Source organism: Myotis daubentonii, chromosome X (genome assembly GCF_963259705.1).
Source record: "Myotis daubentonii chromosome X, mMyoDau2.1, whole genome shotgun sequence".
NCBI classification, from domain to species: Eukaryota; Metazoa; Chordata; class Mammalia; order Chiroptera; family Vespertilionidae; genus Myotis; species Myotis daubentonii.
The window spans coordinates 44,742,842-44,767,034 of record NC_081861.1 but is presented as its reverse complement, the minus strand read 5'-3'; the positions used below and the strand labels follow the sequence as shown (position 1 = coordinate 44,767,034).

Below are 24,193 nucleotides of genomic sequence, written 5' to 3'. Positions count from 1 at the left end.
ACTATGACTGTATTGTTGTCGATCTCTCCTTTGATATCTTCCAAGAGTTTTTTTATGAATTTGGGTGCTCCTGCATTGGGTGCATATATGTTTACCAGGGTTATATCTTCTTGTTATATTGATCCCTTTAGTATTATGAAGTGGCCTTCCTTATCTCTTGCTATGTCCTTCACTTTGAGGTCTATTTTGTCTGATATAAGTATTGCTACCCCAGCTTTCTTTTCCTTTCCATTTGCCTGAAAGATATTTTTCCATCCCTTCACTTTCAGTCTGTGTGAGTCCCTTCTAATGAGGTGGGTCTCTTGTAGACAGCAGATGTATGGGTCATGTATTTTTATCCATTCAGCCACTCGATGTCTTTTGGTTGGAGCATTTAGTCCGTTTACGTTTAAAGTTATTATTGAAAGGTACTTGTTTGTAGCCATTTCTTTTTTTGTGTCGCTGTTTTCTTTCTGAGCTTTTTATTTCTTCTTTTTACACCAGTCCCTTTAGCGTTTCTTGCATTGCTGGCTTGGTGGTGATAAACTCCCTTAGCCTTTTCTTGTCTGTGAAGCTTCTTATTTCCCCTTCAATTTTGAATGATAGCCTTGCTGGATAGAGTATTCTTGGATTCAGTCCTTTGCTTTGCATCACTTTGTAAATTTCGGTCCATTCTTTTCTGGCCTGATGTGTTTCTGTTGAGAAGTCATTTGATAATCTAATGGGAGATCCCTGTATGTAACTTTCCGTCTCTCTCTTGCAGCTTGTAAGATTCTCTCTTTGTCCTGAACATTTGCCATGGTAATTATGATGTGTCTTGGTGTGGATCTTTTTGGGTTCACCTTGTTTGGGACTCTTTGGGCTTGTGTCACTTTTTTCTTCCCCACCTCATGGAAGTTTTCTGATATTATTTCTTCGAGTAGGTTTTCTAATCCATGTTCCTCTTTCTGTTGTTCTGGCACCCCTATTATTCGTATGTTGTTTAGTTTCATGTTGTCCCAAAGCTCCCTTAGGCTCTCCTCCTGTCTTTTAATTTTTTTCTCCAATTGCAGTACAGTTTGGGGGTGTTTTGCTTCCTTGTCTTCAAATTCACTAATTCGGTCCTCCGCTTCTCCTAGTCTACTGTTGATACTTTCAATGGTGTTTTTCATTGCAGCTATAGCACTCTTCATTTCTTCTTGGGTCTTACTTAAGTTGTTGATTTTTTCATCTGTTTCTTCTAGCTTCTTCCATATGTTATTGATTTTTTCCTCCGTCCAGTTTATGAACTCTAGGACCCTTATTCTGAATTCGTTTTTGGTCATGTTGCCTGCCTCTGTATCACTTAGCTGCTTTTCTGGCGAGTCCTCTTTTTCTTTCCTTTGGGGGTTTCTTTGTCTACCCATGTTTGATCTCACTGACATATCTAGACGTTGAGTCGTTCAGTGGTTGCTCCCTTGGTGCAGTGACTCCTTGGGCTGTGGTTGCTCTTCGGGCAGTTGTGATAGCAGCTGCTTCTCAGTTGGCAGCAGCTCCTCTGGTGGGTGCTGTTCACAGCTGTGGTGGATCTTCTGGCTGGTAGGGGGAGGTTTCACGTACAGCTGCTGTTCCTCAGACAGAGGGTGTGGTGCTCAGGAGGCTGCTGTTGTTTGGATATGCTGCGTTGATTTAAAGGCACAAAATGTCAAATCCTTCTTCTGCATCAATTGATATGACTATGTGGTTTTTTTCTTTCAATTTGTTTATGTTATGTGATGTATCACGTTTATTGATTTGCGGATATTGTACCATCCTTGCATCCCTGGGATAAATCCTACTTGGTCATGTTGTATGAACTTTCTGATGTACTGCTGGATCCGATTTGCTAAGATTTTGTTGAGGATTTTGGCATCCATGTTCATGAGGGATATTGGCCTATAATTCTCTTTCATTGTGTTGTCTTTACCTGGTTTTGGTATTAGGGTGATGCTGGCTTCATAGAATGAGCTTGGAAGTGTTCCTTCCTCTTGAATTTTTTGTAGTAGTCTGAGGGGGATAGGTTTTAGTTCTTCCTTGAATGTTTGGTAAAACTCCCCTGTGAAGCTGTCTGGTCCTGGGCTTTTGTTTGCTGGAAGCTTTTTGATGACTGCTTCAATTTCTTCCATAGTCATTGGCCTATTGAGATTTTTAGATTCTTCCTGATTGAGTGTTGGAATATTGTATTTTTCTAGGAATATGTCCATTTCCTCCAGGTTGTCTAGTTTGTTGGAGTAGAGCTGTCCATAGTATTTTTTAACAATCATTTGTATTTCTGTGGGGTCTGTTGTTATTTGGCCTCTATCGTTTCTGATTTTATTTATTTGGGTCCTCTTCTCTTTACTTCTTTTTTTTTTATATGATCGTTTAATAGAAAAATAAGATTAACTTATTCTGCTATTTCCAGACATGTCCCTCTAAAATATATCTTATTAATCTTTCAATTCCTAGAGCCGATTATACTCTCATTTAGCCCTCATCAATATCAATGAGAGGCTGGGCTAGTGTTTGCTCAGTGGTTGAGCATCAACCCATGAGCCAGGAGGTCCTATTTCTATTCCCAGTCAGGCATATGCCTGGGTTTCTGGCTCAATCCCCAGTGGGGGGCATGCTGGAGGCAGCCAATCAATGATTCTCTCATCTTTGATGTTTCTATCTCTCCCCCTTTCCCTCCCTCTCTCTGTAATCAATAAAACATATTTTAAAAAAAGAATGAGGCGTTGACAAAATATACGAATGAGCAAATGAAAAAAATACTTACTCTGACTCAGGGTCTACCATGTGATTCAGCGAAAGCAGCAGTAACCAGGAATTTTATAACTCTAAATGGCACCTCTTTGCTTCTTGGTGAGCCTGGCTAGAGATTTGTCAATCTTGTTTATCCTTTCAAAGAACCAGCTCTTGGTTTCATTGATGTTAGGTATTGTTTTTTTGGTCTCTATGTCATTTATTTCTGCTCTAATCTTTATTATCTCCTTCCTTCTGCTCACTCTGGGCTTTTCTTGTTGCTGTCTTTCTAATTCTTTGAGTTGTAGAGTTAGATGATTTACTACCATTTTTTCTTGTTTTTTGAGATAGGCCAGTAGAGCTATAAACTTCCCTCTTAGGACTGCTTTCATTGCGTCCCATACGTTTTGGATTGTTGTGTTTTCATTGTCATTAGTTTCCAGGATGTTTTTAATTTCTTCTTTTATCTCATTGGTTACCCAATCAATATTTAATAACATGCTATTCAGCTTCCAAGAGTTTGAGTATTTGGGGTTGTTTTTATTGTAGTTTATTTGTAATATTATGCTATCATGGTCCGAGATGATGCTTGGTATGATTTCAATCTTCTTGAATTTTCGGAGACATTGTTTGTGACCCAATATGTGGTCTATTTTTGAATGTGTCTTATGAGCAGTTGAGTAGAATGTATATTCAGTGGCTTTGGGGTGAAGCATTCTGAAGATGTCAATTAAGTCCATCTAATCAATTGAGTCATTTAGAATTGCTGTATCTTTGCTGATTGTTTGTCTAGAGGACTTATCCAGTGATGTCAGTGGTGTATTAAAGTCCCCTACTATGATTGTATTGTTGTCAATCTCTCCTTTGATATCTTCCAGGAGTTTTTTATGAATTTGGGTGCTCCTGCATTGGGTGCATATATGTTTACCAGGGTTATATCTTCTTGTTGTATTGATCCCTTTAGTATTATGAAGTGGCCTTCCTTATCTCTTGCTATGTCCTTCACTTTGAGGTCTATTTTGTCTGATATAAGTATTGCTACCCCAGCTTTCTTTTCCTTTCCATTTGCCTGAAAGATATTTTTCCATCCCTTCACTTTCAGTCTGTGTGAATCCCTTCTAATGAGGTGGGTCTCTTGTAGACAGCAGATGTATGGGTCATGTATTTTTATCCATTCAGCCACTCGATGTCTTTTGGTTGGAGCATTTAGTCCGTTTACGTTTAAAGTTATTATTGAAAGGTACTTGTTTGTAGCCATTTCTTTTTGTGTGTGTGTGTGGCTGTTTTCTTTCTGAGTTTTTTATTTCTTCTTTTTACACCAGTCCCTTTAGCGTTTCTTGCATTGCTGGCTTGGTGGTGATAAACTTCCTTAGCTTTTTGTTTTGTCTGTGAAGCTTCTTATTTCCCCTTCAATTTTGAATGATAGCCTTGCTGGATAGAGTATTCTTGGATTCAGTCCTTTGCTTTGCATCACTTTGTAAATTTCGGTCCAATCTTTTTTGGCCTGAAGTGTTTCTGTTGAGAAATCATTTGATAATCTAATGGGAGATCCCTTGCATGCAACTTTCCGTCTCTCTCTTGCAGCCTGTAAGATTCTCTCTTTGTCCTGAACATTTGCCATGGTAATTATGATGTGTCTTGGTGTGGGTCTTTTCGGGTTCACCTTGTTTGGGACTCTCTGGGCTTGTGTGACTTTTTTCTTCCCCACCTCAGGGAAGTTTTCTGATATTATTTCTTCGAGTAGGTTTTCTAATCCTTGTTCCTCTTTCTGTTGTTCTGGCACCCCTATTATTCGTATGTTGTTTAGTTTCATGTTGTCCCAAAGCTCCCTTAGGCTCTCCTCCTGTCTTTTAATATTTTTCTTTAATTGCAGTACAGTTTGGGTGTGCTTTGCTTCCTTGTCTTCTAATTCACTAATTCGGTCCTCCGCTTCTCCTGGTCTACTGTTGATACTTTCAATGGTGTTTTTTATTGCAGCTATATCACTCTTCATTTCTTCTTGGGTCTTACTTAAGTTGTTGATTTTTTCATCTGTTTCTTCTTGCTTCTTGCATAAGTAGTTGATTTTTTCATCTGTTTCTTCTTGCTTCTTGTATATGTTGTTGATTTTTTCCTCCCTCCGGTTTATGCACTCTAGGACCCTCATTCTGAATTCTTTTTCTGTCACGTTGCATGCCTCTGTATCACTTAGCAGCTTTTCTGGGGAGTCCTCCTTTTCTTTCCTTTGGGGTTTCTCTGTCTACGCATGTTTGATCTCACTGACATATCTAGACGTTGAGTCATTCAGTGGCTGCTACCTGGGTGGCAGTGGCTCCTTGGGCTGTGGTTGCTCCTCGGGCGGTTGCGGTAGCAGCTGCTCCTCTGTTGGCAGCAGCTCCTCTGGTGTGTGCTTTTCACAGCTTTTGTCGCTCTTCTGGCTGAGGCTTCACATACAGCTGCTATTCCTCATACAGAGGGTGTGGTGCTCAGGAGGCTTCTGTTGCTTGGATCTGCTTTCCAGGGGAATTCTGCCCTTCCCGGCTGCAAACCTTCTCACCAGCTGAGTAATTTCGCCAATTTGTGGTGGGTGTTTTTAGTTTCAGCTGCTTACTCCATTTGCTCCGGGACACAACCTGGGATGCATCTGCCTATATCGCAGCCATCTTCGGAATCCCTTATCATTTTGTTGATGGTTTCTATTACTATGCAGAAGATTTTTGTTTAGATGTAGATGTAGTTCCATTTGTTTATTTCATCCTTAGTTTAGTTTTCCCTATCTGTAAACATATTTCCATGAGAGATGTCTGAGATTTTGCTGCTTATGATTTCTTCTAGGATTTTTATGTTTTTACAACTTACATTTAAATCTTTTATCCATTTTGAGTTTATTCTTCTGTATGGTGTAAATTGGTGGTATAGTTTCATTATTTCATTTATTTATTTATTTTTTGCCTGTCCAGTTTTCCCAAGACCATTTATTGAAGAGACTATCTGGACTTCATTGTATTCTCTTGCCTCTTTTGTCCGATATTAATTGAGCATAATGGCTTGGGTTGATTTCTGATTTTTCTGTTCTGTTCTATTGGTCTATATGCCTATTCTTGTGCCAGTAATGGGCTGTTTTGATTACAGTGGCTTTGTACTATGACTTGACATCTGATATTGTGAACCCTCCAACTTTGTTCTTTTCAAGATTGCTGTGGCTACTTTTGGTTTCATATACATTTTTGGAGTATTTGTTCTAGATCTGTGAAATCTGCTGTTGATATTTTTTTTTTTCTGTTGGTATTTTAGTTGAGATTGTGTTAAATCTATAGATTGCTTTGGGTAATATGTACATGTTAATGATGTTAATTCTCCCAATCCATGAACACTGTATATTCTTCCACTTGTTTATATCTTCCTCTATCTCTGTTTTCAATGTCCTGTAGTTTTCTGAGTACAAGTCTTTTATCTCCTTGATTAAGTTTATTTCTAAGTATATAATTTTTTTTTGTTGCAGTGATAAATGGGGTTGTTTGTTTAGTTTCTCTTTCTGAGAGTTCATTATTGGTGTATAAAAATGCCATTTATTTCTGGGTGTAAATTTTGTACGCTGCTACCTTGCCAAATTCATTTATTAAACCTAGTAATTTTTTTGGTGGAGTCTTTACAGTTTTCTATGTACAATATCATGTCTTCTGGGAATAAAGAGAGTTTTACTTCCTCCTTTCCAATTTGGATGCCTTTTATTTCTTCTTGTCTGATCGCTGTAGCTAGGACTTCCAGTACTATGTTGAATAAGAGTGGTGAAAGCAGACAACCCTGTCTTGTTCCTGTTCTTAGGGGAAAAGATTTTAGTTTTTGCCTACTGAGTATGATGTTGGCTATAGGGTTGTCATATGGCCTTTATCATGTTGAGGTATGATTCATCTATTCCCACTTTGCTGAGAGTTTCTATCAAAATGGGTGTTGATTTTTGTCAAATGCTTTTTCTGAGTGTATTGATATTATCTTGTGATTTTTACCTTTCAGTTTGTTTATGTGAAATATCAGGTTTATTGATTTGCAAATATTGTACCAGCCTTGGATCTCTGGAATAAGTCCCACTGGGTCATGGTGTATGATCTATATATATAAAAGCCTAAGTGACAGTCCAACTGTTCTACCATCCAACCGGTAGCTATGATGCACACTGACCACCAGAGGGCAGATGCTCAACACAGGAGCTGCTGAACTGAGGTGACTTGGCAGCTGCAGGTCTTGGGTGACACATCTGGAACCAGAGAGGAGGGAGCCCAATTCCAGAGTGCATCATCGGAGAACCGCCCTCTCACAATCCGGGACCCCTCAGGAGATGTCGGAGAGCCGGTTTCAGCCTGATCCCCACAGGACAGGCTGAGGGACACCACCTCTAGTATTTTTAATATATTGCTGGATTGGATTTGCTAATATTTTGTTGAGGATTTTAGCATCTATGTTCATCAGGGATATTTGCTTGTAATTCTCTTTCTTTGTAGTGTCTTTATCTGGTTTTGGAATGAGGATAATGGCTTCATAAAGAAGTTGGAAGTGTTCCTTCCTCTTGGATTTTTTTAATAGTTTGAGGAAGAGAGGTGTTAATTTTTTGAATGTTTGATAAAACTCCCCTGTGAAACTATCCATACCAGGGCTTTTGTTTGCTGGGAGGTTTCTTATTACAGCTTCTGCTTCATCAATTGTTATTGTCCTATACAGGCTTTCTGATTCTTCCTGATTCAGTTTTATGAGATTGTATTTTCCTAGGAATTTTTTCATTTCATCCACATTCTCCAGCTTCTTGGCTTATAGTAGTTTATAGTGTTTTCTTACAATCCTTTGTATTTCTGTGGTGTCAGTTGTTATTTCTCCACTTTCATTTCTGATTTGATTTATTTGGGTTATCTCTCTTTGTTGCATGATAAGTCTAGCTAATGGCTCATCAATCTTGTTTATCTTTTCAAAGAACCAGCCCTTGGTTTCACTGATCTTTTGTATTGTTGTTTCAGTCTCTATATCATTTATTTCTGCTCTAATATTTATTATTTCCTTCCTTCTATTTAATCTGGGCTTTTCTTGTTGTTTTCTTTCTAATTCTTAAAGTTGTAGGATAAAATAGGTTATTATTAATCTTTCTTTCATTTCTTTTTTTTTCTTCTTCTTAATTTAGGTAGTCATGTAATGCTGTGAACTTCACTCTTCAGACAGATTTTGCTGTGTCCCAGAGATTTTGGGTTATGTGTTCATTTTCATTTGTTTGCAGGACATTTTTTATTTCTTTCTTGATCTCATTGATAGCCCCTTCATTTTTTTTATCTTTAATTTCTCTATTGGTTAAGGTATTACAAATGTGTCCTCATTTCCCCATTAACCCCCAACCTACACCTTCCACTCATGTTCCATCCCTCTGTTGTCCATGTCCATTGGTTTGGCTTATATGCATGCATACAAGTCCTTTGGTTGATCTCTTCCCCTTATTCCCACCCTCCCTTTCCCTCTGGGGATTGAAAGTCTGATCCCTGTTTCTCTGTCTTTGGATCTGTCCCTGTTCATCAGTCTATGTTGTTCTCTATATTCCACAAATGAGTGAGATCATGTGGTATTTATCTTTCTCTGACTGGCTAATTTCACTTAGCATAATGCTCTCCAGTTCCATCCATGCTGTTGCAAATGGCAAGAGTTCCTTCTTTTTTACATCGTAGTATTCCATTGTGTAGATGTACCTCAGTTTTTTTTTTTTACATTTTGTTTTATTAGTTAAGGTATTACAAATGTGTTGTCATCCTCCCCATTAACCCCCAACTCCCCCCCCCCAGCCCCGCACACTCATGCTCCCATCCCCCTGTTGTCCATGTCCATTGGTTTGGCTTATATACATGTATACAAATCCTTCGGTTGATCTCTTCCCCTTACCCCCTCCCTTCCCTACTTTCCTTCTGGGGATTGATAACCTGATTGCTGTTTCTCAGTCTTTGGATCTGTCCTTTTTCATCAGTCTATGTTGTTCTCTATAATCCACAAATGAGTGAGATCATGTGGTATTTATCTTTCTCTGACTGGCTTATTTCACTTAGCATAATGCTTCCCAGTTCCATCCATGCTGTTGCAAAAGGCAAGAGTTCATTTTTTTTTACCGCAGCATAGTATTCCATTGTGTATATGTACCACAGTTTTCTAATCCATTCATCTGCTGATGGGCATTTAGGCTGTTTCCAAATCTTAGCTATGGTGAATTATGCTGCTATGAGCATAGGGGTGCATATATCCTTTCTGATAGGTATTTCTGGTTTCATGGGATATATTCCTAGAAGTGGGATCACTGGGTCAAATGGGAGTTCCATTTTTAGTTTTTTGAGGAAACTCAATACTGTTTTCCACAGTGGCTTCATGAGTCTTCATTCCCACCAGCAGTACAGAAGGGTTCCTTTTTCTCCACATCCTCTCCAGCATTTGTCATTTGTTGATTTGTTGATGATACCCAGTCTGACAGGTGGGAGATGGTACCTCATTGTTGTTTTGATTTGCATCTCTCGGATGATTAGTGACTTTGAGCATGTTTTCATATGTCTCTTGGCTTTCTGAATGGCCTCTTTTGAAAGGTGTCTATTTAGGTCCTTTGGATAGTGAAGAAAGATAAGGGATATGTGTATAAGGATTTAGAGCAGTGGATTAGAAATAGGATATATAAGTAGGGTGAAATTTTGACAGGAGGTAAACAGAAGGAATAGGGAAAATCTAAAGCAGGAATAGGGTAAGAGAAACAGTACAACAAAAGGGGAAAAGTGAGGGAGAGGGTTTTAGCATAGAGGTAAAATTGAGGTAGGGAGAATTGTTGCTAAAGGAACGATGAAAATAGAATGGAGAACACTAATCCCAAAATAAAATAAAATGGCACTTTAAAAAATGCTAAAATGGTAGCAGTAATAATGCTGGTTAAAAATAAGAATGTAGTACTTAAAAGGGTAAAATCAGGTGATGGAAAAAGAAGAAAAAAAATTGGTTTCTTAGTTAAAAGGTGAAAAAAGAAAACAGAAAAAAAAATTGCAGTAGTGACGGTCCTTCGGTTCTTCTACTCTTTAGTCTGGCTCGCCTTAGTCCTGCCAGGTATTCAGGAGAGTGTTGAATTTCCCTGCGATACCCTGTTCCTCTGTGTTGTAAACCACAGTCCTTATTTTAAAGCAGGCCATATTTGTTTCCCAGACTGCCTTATTTTGTGTTTAGCAAAGAGTCAGTTTGTGGCTCAGCCTCTTGGTGGCAGTGTTCTGGGGTTGGCCTCTGAGGCTATACGGCTTCATTATCGCACTTACAACTGGTTTGGGGAGGTCAACTATCCAGAGCTGTTTCTTTAATCGTTACCCTGCTCTGTGTTGTTGCTGGGATTGAAAATCCCTCTATAGGCCAGACCCTGTTAACTCCCAGGGATTGATCAGATTATTTTAATCCTTGATCTCCTTCAGGGTGGAATCTGGTTGTGGTTGTGCTCCTTGCCTGGGGGCTAGGTAGGGTAGTCCCACCCTCTGGAAAGAATGGCTGCCCGGATCCTGGGCCCAAGGGTGTCTCAGCACTCAATTCACTGCCACCTCTCCCGCCCCCGCCCCCCCCCCCCCGTCTCCTCAGTCTCTCCCCAGATTCCACTCGTCCGCACCTTCTCCCTCTCTTCAGCACAGGTTAGTGTCTGTATCCGAAAAGTCTTATGAACAGGATTCAGTGAAAATAAACAAGCAATCGCCGGCTGCGGAAACGGGGAAGGCTGACTTTCTTACAAGCTCTTCTATTACCGGCACTGCATGCTCTGGTCAGCTCTTTAGGCTGCCTCCTTTAGGCTCAGTCCTCCGTGATCACAGAACCCAGCTCTCTAATCCCCGGGCGGGGCCAGGAATCCCGAGGATCTCCTTTCCCCAGTCAGGGGCTGTGCCTGTCCCAAGGGACGTGGCTGTCTGCCACTCGGTCTCCCTCTATCCCTCTGGGCTCAGAGGTCTGGCAAACTTTCGTGCCCAGATCCCTGGTTTTTTACCTTTCCAGGGGAGCTCTTCCCTTCCCGGCTGCAAACCATCTACCAGCTGAGTAGTTTCGCCAATTTGGGGTGGGTGTTATTAGTTTCAGCTGCTTACTCCATTTGCTCTGGGAGACGACCTGGGACACGTCTGCCTATGTCGCCGCCATCTTCCTTCTCCTTGAGTTTATTTTTGTGTATGGTGTGAGTTGGTGGTCTAGATTCATCTTTTTGCATGTATCTGTCTAATTTTCCCAGCACCATTTATTGAAGAGACTGTCTTTCCTCCATTGTATACTCTTGCCTCCTTTGTCAAATATTAATTGAGCATAGTGGTTTGGGTTGATTTCTGGGTTCTCTATTCTATTCCATTGTTCTATATGTCTGTTCTTGTGCCAGTACCAGGCAGTTTTGAGAACAGTGGCTTTGTAATACAGCTTGATATCTGGTATTGAGATCCCACCTACTTTGTTCTTCTCTCTCAGGATTGCTGCAGCTATTCGGGGTCTTTTTTTATTCCAGATGAATTTTTGGAGCGTTCGTTCTAGATCTGTGAAATATGCCATTGGTATTTTAATGGGAAGTGCGTTGAATCTATAGATTGCTTTGGGTAATATGGACATTTTGATGATGTTGATTCTACCAATCCATGAACACAGTATGTTCTTCCATCTGTTTATGTCTTCCTCTATCTCTTTTTTCAGTGTCCTGTAGTTTTTTGCATATAAGTCTTTTACCTCTTTAGTTAAATTTAATATTAGGTATCTTAATTTTTTTGGTACGATGGTAAATGGGATTGCTTTTTTAGTCTCACTTTCTGTAAGTTCACTATTGGTGTAAGGAAATGCCATAGATTTCTTGGCATTAATTTTGTATCCTGCTACATTGCCGAATTCATTTATTAAGTTTAATAATTTTTTGATGAAGTTTTTAGGGTTCTCTATGTATAGTATCATGTCATTGGTTAATAAGGACAGTTTTACATCTTCTTTTCTAATTTGGATGCCTTTTATTTCTTCTTTTTTTAAAAAAGCCATAGATTTCTGGGTGTTAATTTTGTATCCTGCTACATTGCCAAATTCATTTATGAAGTCCAGTAGTTTTTTGATTGAATGTTTAGGGTTTACTATGTATAGTATCATGTCATCTGCGAATAATGACAGTTTTACTTCTTCTTTTCCAATTTGGATGCTTTTTATTTCTTCTTCTTGTCTGATTGCAATGGCTAGTACTTCCAGTACTATGTTGAACAGGAGTGGTAGGAGTGGGCATCCCTGTCTTGTTCCTGTTTTTAGGGAAAATGGTTTTAGTTTTTGCCCATTGATTATGATGTTGGCTGTGGGTTTGTCATATACGGCTTTTATTATGTTGAGATAGGATCGTTCTATTCCTACCTTGCTGAGAGTTTTTAGCAAGAAAGGGTGTTGGATTTTGTCAAATGCTTTTTCTGCATCAATTGATAAGACTATGTGGTTTCTATCTCTCAATTTGTGTGATGTATTACATTTATTGATTTGCGGATATTGTACCATCCTTGCATCCCTGGGATAAATCCTACTTGGTCATGGTGTATGATCTTTCTGATGTACTGCTGGATCCGATTTGCTAAGATTTTGTTGAGGATTTTGACATCTATGTTCCTGAGGGATATTGGCCTGTAATTCTCTTTCATTGTGTTGTCTTTACCTGGTTTTGGTATTAGGGTGATGCTGGCTTCATAGAATGAGCTTGGAAGTGTTCCTTCCTCTTGAATTTTTTGTAGTAGTCTGAGGAGGATAGGTTTTAGTTCTTCCTTGAATGTTTGGTAAAACTCCCCTGTGAAGCCGTCTGGTCCGGGGCTTTTGTTTGCTGGAAGCTTTTTGATGACTGCTTCAATTTCTTCCATAGTTATTGGCCTGTTGAGGTTTTTAGATTCTTCCTGATTACGTTTTGGAAGGTTTTATTTTTCTACGAATATGTCCTTTTCCTCCAGGTTGTCTAGTTTTTTGGAGTAGAGTTGTTCATAGTATTTTTTAACAATCATTTTTATTTCTGTGGGGTCTGTTGTTATTTCTCCTCTTTCATTTATGATTTTGTTTATTTGGGTCCTCTCTCTTTGTTTCTTGGTGAGCCTGGCTAGAGGTTCATCAATCTTGTTTATCCTTTCAAAGAACCAGCTCTTGGTTTTATTGATCTTTTGTATTGTTTTTCTGGTCTCTATGTCGTTTATCTCTGCTCTGATCTTTATTATTTCTTTCCTTCTGCTTACACTGGGCTTTTCTTGTTGCTCTCTTTCTAACTCTTTGAATTGTAGGGTTAGGTAATTTATTATCATTGTTTCTTGTTTTTTTGCAGTAGGCTTGTAGAGCTATAAACTTCCCTCTCAAGACTGCTTTCGCTGTATCCCATAGGTTTTGGATTGTTGTGTTTTCATTGACGTTTGTTGTCATGATGTTTTTATTTCTTCTTTGATCTCTCTGGTTATCCAGTCATTGTTTAATAGCATGCTATTTAGTCTCCATGTGTTTGATTTTTTTGGATTGTTTTTATTGTAGCTTATTTCCAGTTTTATGCCATTGTGATCTGAGAAGATGCTTGATATGATTTCTATCTTCTTGAATTTGAAGAGACTTTGCCTGTGACCCAATATATGGTCTATCTTTGAAAATGACCCATGTGCACTTGAGAAGAATGTATATTATGTGGCTTTGGGATGAAATGTTCTGAAGATGTCCATTAATTCCATCTGATCTAGTGAGTCATTTAGGATTGATGTTTCTTTGCTGAGTTTCTGTTTAGAGGATTTGTCCAATGGTGATAGTGGGGTGTTAAAGTCGCCTACTATGATTGTATTGCTGTAAATCTCTCCCTTTATCCCCTCCAGAAGTTTTGTTATGTATTTGGGTGCTCCTATATTGGGTGTGTATATGTTTACCAGAGTTATTTCTACTTGTTGGATTGCTCCTTTTAGTATTATGAAGTGGCCTTCCTTATCTCTTTTTATGTCTTTCACTTTGAGATCTAATTTGTCAGATATAAGTATTGCTACCCCAGCTTTTTTTTTTATTTCCATTCGCCTGAAGAACCTTTTTCCATCCCTTCACCATCAGTCTGTGTGCGTCTTTTTTTCTGAGGTGGGTTTCCTGTAGACAGCAGATATATGGGTCATGTTTTCTTATCCACTCAGTTACCCTATGTCTTTTGATTGGGGCATTTAATCCATTTATATTTAAAGTTATTATTGATAGATACTTGTTTGTCACCATTTTTATTCTTTATCCCTGTGTTCCTTCTTCATTTCTTTTTTTTTTTTTTTTTTTTTTACAGCAGACCCTTTAGCATTTCTTTCATTGCTGGTTTGGTGGTAATAAATTCCCATAGTCCTTTTTTGTCTGTGAAGTTTCTGATTTCACCCTCAATTTTGATTGATAGCCTTGCTGGGTACAGTATTCCTGGATTCAGACCCTTCCTTTGAAGGACTTTGTATATTTCATTCCATTCCCTTCTTGCCTGATGTGTTTATGTTGAGAAATCAGTCACTAGTCTGATGGGGGATCCTTCGTAGGTAACTTTCTGTCTCTCTCTCTCTCTGGCCGCTTTTAAGATTCTTGCTTTGTCGTTGGTGTTTGCCAATCCTATCTAATAATAGACAAACATGGTAATTAACTGTACCTCTGACATGCTTCCCATTGGCTAATCAGGATGATATGCAAATTAACTGCCAACAAAATGGTGGCTGGCAGTCAGGCAACTGAAGTGAACAGGAGGCTTGTTTGCTCCAGTGACGGAGGAAGCCAATGTTCCCCACCTACTGTGGCCCAGCTCTGAGCTCCGGATGCAACAATGTTGCAATTATAGAAGTTAAACAAACCCCAGGTACCTACTTTCAGCCAGCTTCGGCCTCAGAGCTTAGAGCGGCAGTGATGGCAACAATGTTTCAATTATAGAAGCTAAACAAACCCAGATACCTGCTTTCAGCCAGTCATGCCTCAGAGCTGGAGCCAACTCTCAGCTCCAGTGACAGCTATAGAAGGTAAATAAATCCCAGAATTACAAAAAAAAGGAGAGGCTGAGAGCTTCAGTCACCCGCCAGCCTGAAAACGGCCCTCAGCCCCTTACCCAGACTGGCCAGGCACCCCAGTGGGGACCCCCACCCTGAAGGGGGTGTGACCAGCTGCAAACACCCATCAGCCCGTCATCCAGGCTAGCCAAGCACCCAAGCAGGACCCCCACCCTGATCTGGGACACCCTTCAGGGCAAACCAGCCGACCCCCACCCGTGCACCAGGCCTCTATCCTATATAGTAAAAGGGTAATATGCAAACTGACCCTAACAGCAGAAGGACTGGGAATGACTGGTCACTATGACACACATTGACCACCAGGGGTCAGGTGCTCAATGAAGGAGCTGCCCCCTGGTAGTCAATGAGCTCTCACAGGGGGGAGCTCTTTTCAGCCACAAGCCAGGCTGATGGCTGCCAGTACAGCAGTGGTGGTGGGAGCCCCTCCTGCCTCCTCAGCAGTACTAAGGTCTGCTCCCCGCTGGCAAGCGGGGATCCCCCAAGGGCTGCCGGGCTGCCAGAGGAATGTCTGATTGCCATCTTAGGCCCAATCCCCGGGGAGCAGACCTAAGCCAGCAAGTAGTCATCCCCCTAGGGGTCCCAGACTGCGTTAGGGCACAGGCCGGGCTGAGGGACCCCTCGCCCCGAGTGCACAAATTTTTGTGCACCAGGCCTCTAGTTTAATTATAATGTGCCTTGGCGTTGGTGTTTTGGGGTTCATTTTGTTTGGGACTCTGTGAGCTTCTTGGATTTGTGTGAGTTTTTTCTTTCCTATATCAGGGAAGTTTTCTGTCATTATTTTTTCAAACAGGTTTTCTATTCCTTGCTCAGTTTCCTCTCCTTCTGGCTCCCCTATTATGCGGATGTTGTTTTGTTTTGTGTTGTCCCAAAGTTCTCTTAGGCTCTCCTCCTGCTTTTTAATTTTTTTTTTCTATAAGCTGTTCTGCTTGGGTATTTTTTCCAACCTTGTCTTCTAGCTCGCTGATGAGGTCCTCTGCTTCTTCTAGTCTACTGTTGATGCTTTCTATTGAGTTCTTTATAGCAGTGATGCCATTTTTCATTTCTTCTTGGTTCTTCTTCATTTCCTCTTGGTTCTTACACATATTGTTGAATTTGTCTTCCATTCTTTTCATCCACCATATGGCCATTTCTTTGAATTCTTTCTCTGACAGGTTGTTTGCCTCCATTGCCTCCATTTTGTTTACTTCCTTTTATGGTGATGCCTGTTTTTCTTTCATATGCAGGCTGTTTCTTTGTCTCCCCATGATCTCTCTTCTCCAGGAGTTTGGTTATATCTTTCTCTCTCTGTTTTCCATGAGGAGGAGGAGGGCTCCTCTGAGTCCACGTATTCACCCTGCTTTAGATCCAGTGTTTCTGGGTCAGTAGCCAATTCCTGGATGCTGTGGTTGCAGGGTCTCTGGATGTATATGCTTCCAAAAACAGCCACTCAAGATGGCGCGGACCGCCCCTTCATTTTTTAATACCATGCTATTTAGCCTCCATTTGTTTGAATGTTTGTGAATTTTTTTACTGTAGTTGATTTTTAATTCCATTTTATTGTGATCCAAGAAGATGCTTGACATGATTTTAATCTTCTTGAACTTGTAGACAATTGGTTTGTATCCTAACATGTGGTCTATCTTTGTGAATGATCCATGTGCACTTGAGAAGAATGTAAATTCTGCAGCTCTGGGATGTAATGTCCTATAAATATGAATTAAATTCATCTGATCCAGTGTGACATTTAGAGTCACTCTTTCCTCATTAATTTTTTGTCTGGAATATCTATCCAAAAAAATCTATGGGGAATTAAAGTACCCTACTATGATTGTATTTCTGTCTATCTCTCCCTTAAAGTCCTCTAGAAGTTTTTTTGTTTTTTTGTTTGTTTGTTTAGATGCACCCATATTGGGTACATATATATTTACCAGGGTTATATCCACTTATTAGATCAATCCCTTTACTATTATGATGTGACCTTTGTTGTCTCTTGTAATGGCCTTCATTTTGATATCTATTTTGTCAGATATGAGTATTGTTACCCCAGCTCTTTTTCCATTTCCATTTGCTTGGAAATTTTTTTCCATCACTGACTCTCATCCTATGTGAGTCTTTTGTTCTGACATGGGTATCTTATAGACAACATACAATTGGGTCATATTTTTGTATCCATTCATGTACCCTATGTCTTTTGATTAGAGCATTTTATTCATTTATATTTAACTAGAGGAGTGGCCCTTGATGTGGCCTGCCAGAATTGGACTGAAACTGGCAGTTCAACACTGCCTGCTGCTCCCACTCATCCTGGCCCCACTGCGCCTGCCGTGGGCTCATGCCCAGTCAGTCTTGATCATGAGAGGCCGGTCGGTCAGCTGAGTAGCATTCCTGCTGTGGGAGCTCACTGACCACAAGGGGACAGCTCCTGTGTTGAGCGTCTGCCCCCTGATGGTCAGTGAGCGTCATAGCTACCAGTTGACCAGTCGTTTGGTTATGCAGCCACCTAGGCTTTTATGTATATACTAGAGGCCTGGTGCACAAAAATTTGTGCACTGGGGCTGTGGGGTGGGGGTCCCTCAGCCCAGCCTGCCCCCTCCCATAGTCCAGGAGCCCTCAGGGGATGTCCTACTGATGGGCCTAAACCACAGTCTGGCCTCCCTCTGCGGGAGGCAACCAGGCCAATCAGGGGAAGGCGCCACCCCCATCACCCTTCTGCTGCTGCCACTGCCAGCCACTGCAGCTGCCGGCCCTTGGCCCTCGCTTCTTAGTGCTGGCCCCGCCCCCTGTCCACTGGTGGGTGGGGGGCAATCTGGGTCCAGGATTCCTGGGGTAGGGGTTGTGGGAGGTTGAGGCACAGCAGGTTGCACCCTGTCCAGCCTCTGTGGAGGTGTGGCGCCTGGACCAGGCCCGTGCCACTGCCTCTGTGGCTGCCTCTGCAGAAGGGGCAGCACTGGGACCGGGACCATGCAGCCCCCTCTCCTGCTGCCTCTGCAGAAGGGGCCACAGCACTGGACCAGCCCATGCTGCCACCTCTCCTGTGCCGCCGCCGCTCCCGCACCGGCCCTTGCCCTTGCAGGTGCTGCAGCTTTGTCTGGAAGGAAGTCCAGTCTATCTGGACTAATTAGCATATTACCCTTTTATTAGTATAGATAGATGTTATTATTGATAGGTGCTTATTTATTACCATTTTACTTCTTTATGCATATGTTTCTCTCTCTCACTATTTCTTCTACACATTACAACAGTCCTTTTAAAATTTTTTGCAGTGCTGGTTTAGTGGTGATAAACTCCTTTAGCTTTTTTTTTTTTGTCTGAGAAGCTCTTTATTTCACCATCTGTTTTGAATGATAGTCTTGCTGGATATAGTCATCTTGGTTTCTGATCCTTGCTTTTCATTACCTTGAATATTTCATGCCATTCCCTCTGGCCTGCAGAGTTTCTGATGAGGAATCAGCTGACAGCTTTATTGGAGCTTCTTTGTAGGTAATAAAGTGCTTTTCTCTTGCTGCCTTTGAGATTCTCTCTTTGCCTTTAATTTTTGTCATTTTAATTATGATATCTCTGGGTGTGGGCCTGTTTGTGTTCTTCTTGCTTGGGACTCTCTGAGCCTCCTGAATTTGTGTGACTTTTCTCTTTACCAGGTTAGGGCAGTTTTCTGCCATTATTTCTTCAAATACATTCTCTATCCCTTGCTCACTTTCTTCTCCTTCTGGCACCCCAATTATGCAAATATTGTTACATTTCATGTTGTTCCACTGCTCCCTTAAGCTATCCTCCTGTTTTTTAATTTTTTTTCTTTTCTCTGATTGAGTGATTTTTTCTACCCTGTCTTTTAATTCACTCATCTGATCCTTGGCTTCCCATAATCTGCTGTGTATTCCTTCCACTGTGTTCTTTATTAGTGCTATATCATTCTTTATTCCTGACTGGTCTTTTTTCATAATTACTATCTCTTTTCTCACACTGTTGAGTATTCTTGCCATCATTATTCTGAACTCTATATCAGATAAATTTCTTATCTCCATTTCATTTTGCTCTTCTTCTGGAGCATTCTCTTGTTCTTTCATTTGGGGATTGCTATTTTTTTGTCTCCCCATTTTGGATGCCTGTTTGGGTTTGTGTCGATGTATTAGGTAGATCTGCTATGACTCTCAATCTCTAGTGCAGGACAGTGTCAGATGCTGTTTCTGACTGGCCCTGAGTACCCTGTTTGGGGCTATCAGCAATTCACAGTTTGTGGCTCCCTCTGCTGGGGCTGAGTGCCTTTTCTACTAGCTTCTTTCTGATGGGCTTGTACTTTCTATAGATTCCCTTATATTTATGACTTTTGGACCAAATGTTCTAATGACATAAGATGGCAGCATTCTTGCCTGTCTTTTTATAACTCAGGAAATATAACCAGTGTGGTTTGTTGTATTCTGTATTTCCAAAAGCTGTTTAAATTCATCCAAATATTTCAGCAAACTTGGTGAAAATTACCTTCTGATACTTGCCACTCTTCCCATCCAGGCTTCAGAGGTCTCTGTACCAGGATCCTGCACTGTATTACCTCAAAATGCATTCTGTTTTGGTATGCCCTAGTTTTTATAGCCTTTCTTACTTTCTTGAATGGCATGTGTAGGTTCAGAGTTGTAGGGATGTACCAAATACTCTAAGGAGTCTTGTCACATCTATTGCTGCTTCTTACACCACCACTTGTTCTCTCTCTCTCTCTCTCTCTCTTTTCTAGAAAAAGGCTAGTCATTTTAGAATTTCAGTGTCTGAGGAAAAAGGCTTAAATATAACTCTCCAAACACTCTCTTCTTCTGGTCTTCCCCAAGATTAAATAACAATCAACATCATGAGTGAACTCTCAAAAAAAAAAAAAGACCACCTTTTCCCTTTTGATCATCCAGTAACTTTATACCTGAGGAAGGATATTAAGACAAACTGTAGGGACTTTCATTTTCAGATTTGTCACAGTTCCCTGCATGTTCTCTAAAGCCAGCAATGATCTCTGAGAGTGCACTTCTATCTCTTCTCACTGTTCATGGTATTGATGTCCACCAGCCCAGGATTCCTAATAATAACCTGATAGAATACTGAAAATGCAATCTGAATTTTCCCAGCTTTCAAGTTTCTGTGGACATAAGGGAGAATAAATTAACATTAAGGTTTGACTTTTCTTGAAAGTTATTCTAACTTATTGATACAGGACATCTTCAATATTTTCCACAGTGATTTCTGAAAATTTTCATCTTCCTTACTAATGCTTGTGCACATAATCACATCCTGCTCCCACCTCCTTATTGATATTTTCTGCCTGTGAGCATATTATTAATGGAGATGCTTACCTAGAGTACTAACTCAGTATTCTTAAAAATAAAACTGCTCAAAAATTTACACAGAAATTAGAGGACTGCATTTTTCCCAACTCTGTATTTCACTCTGTCTCTGAAACTTGAAACAATGTTGCTTATGACCAGACTCTCACTGAAACTCTTGCTAAAAAGAGAGTCCTTTCAGTTTCTGCTTATATAGCGTTTCTGCATAGTGGTCACATCTAGTTTCTGTAGCACATTTGGGGGTCATACCATCCTCTCCACCTCCAATAACTCCAGAGTTCCCAGGCCATATCTCCAAAGGACTTACACATAAACTTTCCTCTTGTTGACCCCTTTCCTCAGGAAAGGTGGGAATGGAAATGTATGTTGTCAGCTAAGAACTCATCTCAAAATCAGGCCAACCAAACCTGGTATGCTATTTTGCTCTTATAGGTGATATACTCATCATTTGTATTGCATTTGGAAGATGATATGCTAAAACAGAATGATTGAATTTTTTTAATGTCATTGAGTACAGATGTAAATGTATTCATTCATTCATTCAAGAAATATTTATTGAGTACCTTTTATGAGCCAGGACAGTTTAAGGAACTGGAAATAAAACAAACAGACACAATCCAGTCTTACAAAAACAGTATCTATAATAGTTAATCTCAATAATGATAATTTCATACCTTCTATAAGAATTTAGGGAGAAAGCATTCCTAACATAAAAAATAACTTTCATTTTCTCACACTGCTACTCTTTTGTGTGACTACCAATTTATGCTGTGAATAGCTTTCAACAAATGTCAACTCTAGCTTTTCTTCAGCAAAATGCAATTGAATATATGCCATTGCACAAATCTGTTCAGTCCTTCAATGTGCTATAACAATGTCCTACTATTTTTTATTTTTTATTTTTTATTTTTCCCCCTCAGGTGTGTCAGTACCGATTCCAGTGCTTGGACTGAGGGATGAAAGCAAGGTGTTTGCTCGCAATACCACCTGTGCGCTGACCGACCCAAATTTCGTTCTTATTGGGTCCTTCGTAGCGTTCTTCATACCACTGACGATTATGGTGTTCACCTACTTGCTGACGATTTATGTTCTTCGAAAACAAGCTCTGATGTTACTGCACGGCCACACCGAGGAACTGCCCAAGATCAGCCTGGATTTCTTGAAGTGCTGCAAGAAGAATGCCACCGAGGAAGACAACGCTGCTAACCCTAATCAAGACGTGAGACCTCGCCTAAGAAGGAAAGAAAAACGTCCCAGGGGCACCATGCAAGCTATTAACAATGAACGGAAAGCATCGAAAGTCCTTGGCATTGTTTTCTTTGTGTTTCTGGTCATGTGGTGCCCGTTTTTTATTACTAATATTCTGTCGGTTCTTTGTGAGAAGGCCTGTAATCAACAGCTCATGGAAAAGCTTCTGAATGTGTTTGTTTGGATTGGCTATGTTTGTTCAGGAATCAATCCTCTGGTGTACACTCTTTTCAACAAAGTTTACCGACGGGCTTTCTCCAACTATCTGCGCTGCAATTATAAGCCAGAAAAAAAGCCTCCGGTCAGGCAAATTCAGCGAATTGCTGCTACTGCTTTGTCTGGGAGGGAGCTCAATGTTAACATTTACCGGCCTACCAACGAACGCGTGATAAAGAAAGCTGATGACAATGAACCAGGGATAGAGATGCAAGTTGAGAATTTGGAGCTCCCGGAAAATCCCTCCAATGTGGTTAGTGAAAGGATCAGTAGTGTGTGAGAAAGCGCAACACAGTCTTTTCCTACAGTAATGCTGGTAATGTAGGAAAATATTCTTCTATGATCTCCTGCTGGTTCTAACTAATGTAAATACTGCTGTCTGAAAAAAAAGTGTTTTTTATATATAGCTTTGCAATCCTGTATTTTGCAATCATGTGTACAATAGTGAGATTTAGGGTTCTATATTTACTGTTTATAATAGATGGAGAATAACTTATTTTGATTCTTTGATGCATAAAATGTTGATTGTTTTCTTTCCTTTCCTTCCTTCCTTCCTTCCTTCCTCCCTGCCTCCTTCTCTCTCTCTCTCTCTCCTTCTTTTGTGAATAAGGAAATGTTCATCTCAGGTGGCATTTGCAGGAGACCAGAATGATGCATATGACAGTGGTTGTATTTCAGCCACACCAAAATTAAAAATTCGGTGGAATATTTTTCCAGGTTAACAGTAAATATATACTTTAAATACTTGCTGTGCTGTGCTCATCCATCTACACACATAAACACAGTAAGATAGGTTCTGCCTTCCTATACTCTGTCATATCGTTAGTGAGGCAAAGGTAGAACGTAGCCTTTTTGTCACATATGGGGCAAAATTTGACATTGTCAGAGTGTTGTGTTGATATTGTTCTGCAATGTCTGTCCCCAAACATAGTGGTATTTTAACATAAGCAGCTGGTTAACCGGGACTACAGAAGTGGAAGGATAATATGAGATACATCCACGAATAGCTTTTCACTTCTTAAGGACAATGTTCAAATTCTGATTATAATGACAAACAAATTGAAATCAATGTTTTCATTCTGGTCCTTAGTAAATACCTAATTACGTAACTAAACTGGGAAATGAGGTCCCAGGTTTATTTCCCAATCCAGAATTCAACATCAATTGGATTTTGATCTCAGGATCCTGGAAATTCGTGTGCTACACACAAAGTGAAATTAGCATTTTGAGCCTTATTAAAATATTTTTTTTAATTATGGTACCTCTGTCTATAGGGCCCAATTTTGTAGTCCGTTTTTGAGTAAAACTTGCGTTGGAAGCATAGATGATCAAAACCTTGGGAGCTTTACTTGATTAAGGACTACAGAATGAGGCCCTTAGAATGTGAAAAAAGTAATTAAAAAGAAGCTTTTACTGAACTCTAGGAGTAAGAGAAATACAGAGTTTCCATTTGGATTTTAAACAAAATTTATCTCATTTTCAGATCCTTCCAAACTCTAGTGCAGGAAAAGGCTGCAGCTAATTTGTGAAAGTGGCAAGCTCTTCATTGTACTGCAATTATGTACCAGAAATTTAAACCTCTGCAGCTAATTTGTGAAAGTGGCAAGCTCTTCTTTGTACTGCAGTTACGTACCAGAAGTCTAAACCTTTGTTCAAATATAGTGTTGTGTTACAATCAGTGTTGGCCATCGTTTCATTCGTGGGCCTGCTGCTCTCTAAGAATTCAGTACCCCTTTACTAGCTTGTAAACCATGAAAGGTTTTCAGGCATTGCTACAGTCAGACCATTAAATCTATGCTGTGTGCAGAGTATACAATGTGTCCAGTAACTGTATTTCCATGTGTGTCCATCTCACACAACTGTGGAACAATTTCTGAAGAATTCATGATGCTATTTCTTATACCTGACAGTTAATTACATTAAGGTGTGCCTCTCAGTATCCTGAAATTGGTGAAGGCAGAATCTGAATTTCTAAGACCCCTGATCTGTGTCCTCGACACACAGCATAGAAAAATCCAACAGTCTGCCACAGGGGCAGTGGGAGAGCTGCTGTACTTGAGGAAACTCATACAGTCTCTACTTGATTCACAACACTGCCAAATGTCAGTCAATTCCTTGAGCATGCCCAAATCTAACCTGGAAGTAAAGCCTACCTGCCTGTTAGCTCTGTCGAACTGCATGTTAAAACAATTATATGAAATTGAATGAGATGATCTAATTCTTACTGAAATTAAATGTCTGAAGAAACAGCATGCATCGCGCATGAGTTGTGCACATACAGAGGGTGTCCTGCATGTATGCCATGTACGTTGCATGAATCCATCAATTTGTATTAATGTAGGGCAGAGTAGGTGATATCAAAGGACTGAGGAAAACCTGTCAGCAGTCCTTATAAAGACCACACATTCAGATCTGAAGTATTTTGAGTATTAGAGAAAATTGGAAACATCTGATTTCTTAACTATCAGGGCAAGCTCATAGCACATGTTTTACACAGAAATAAAATATAAACCACAATGTTCAAAAGCACTGGCAATAAGTGGAATGATAATAGCTTATAGCACATTTGTTAATAATTCTTATGTCATCAAGTAGTAGTACTTAATAGTACCCAACACAGCAATTATTCTCAAATTGTGTGCTATTCGTAAGTTCTGTGCAGTTTGGTATGAAACAAATATACTTATTTGGATATAAATC

The 24,193-nt window shown here is 40.1% G+C and overlaps 1 protein-coding gene across 1 annotated transcript in view; it reads left to right on the top strand.

Moving 5' to 3' along the window:
• HTR2C (5-hydroxytryptamine receptor 2C) overlaps nt 1-22,566 on the top strand; it is a 176,740-nt gene extending 154,174 nt beyond the window's left edge. Inside the window, exon 4 of the mRNA XM_059678797.1 lies at nt 20,950-22,566. Within this exon, the coding sequence (XP_059534780.1) occupies nt 20,950-21,773 (824 nt within the window). The 3' untranslated portion in view covers nt 21,774-22,566. The remainder of the gene's footprint in view (nt 1-20,949) is intronic.
• The last annotated feature ends 1,627 nt before the right edge of the window (nt 22,567-24,193 follow it).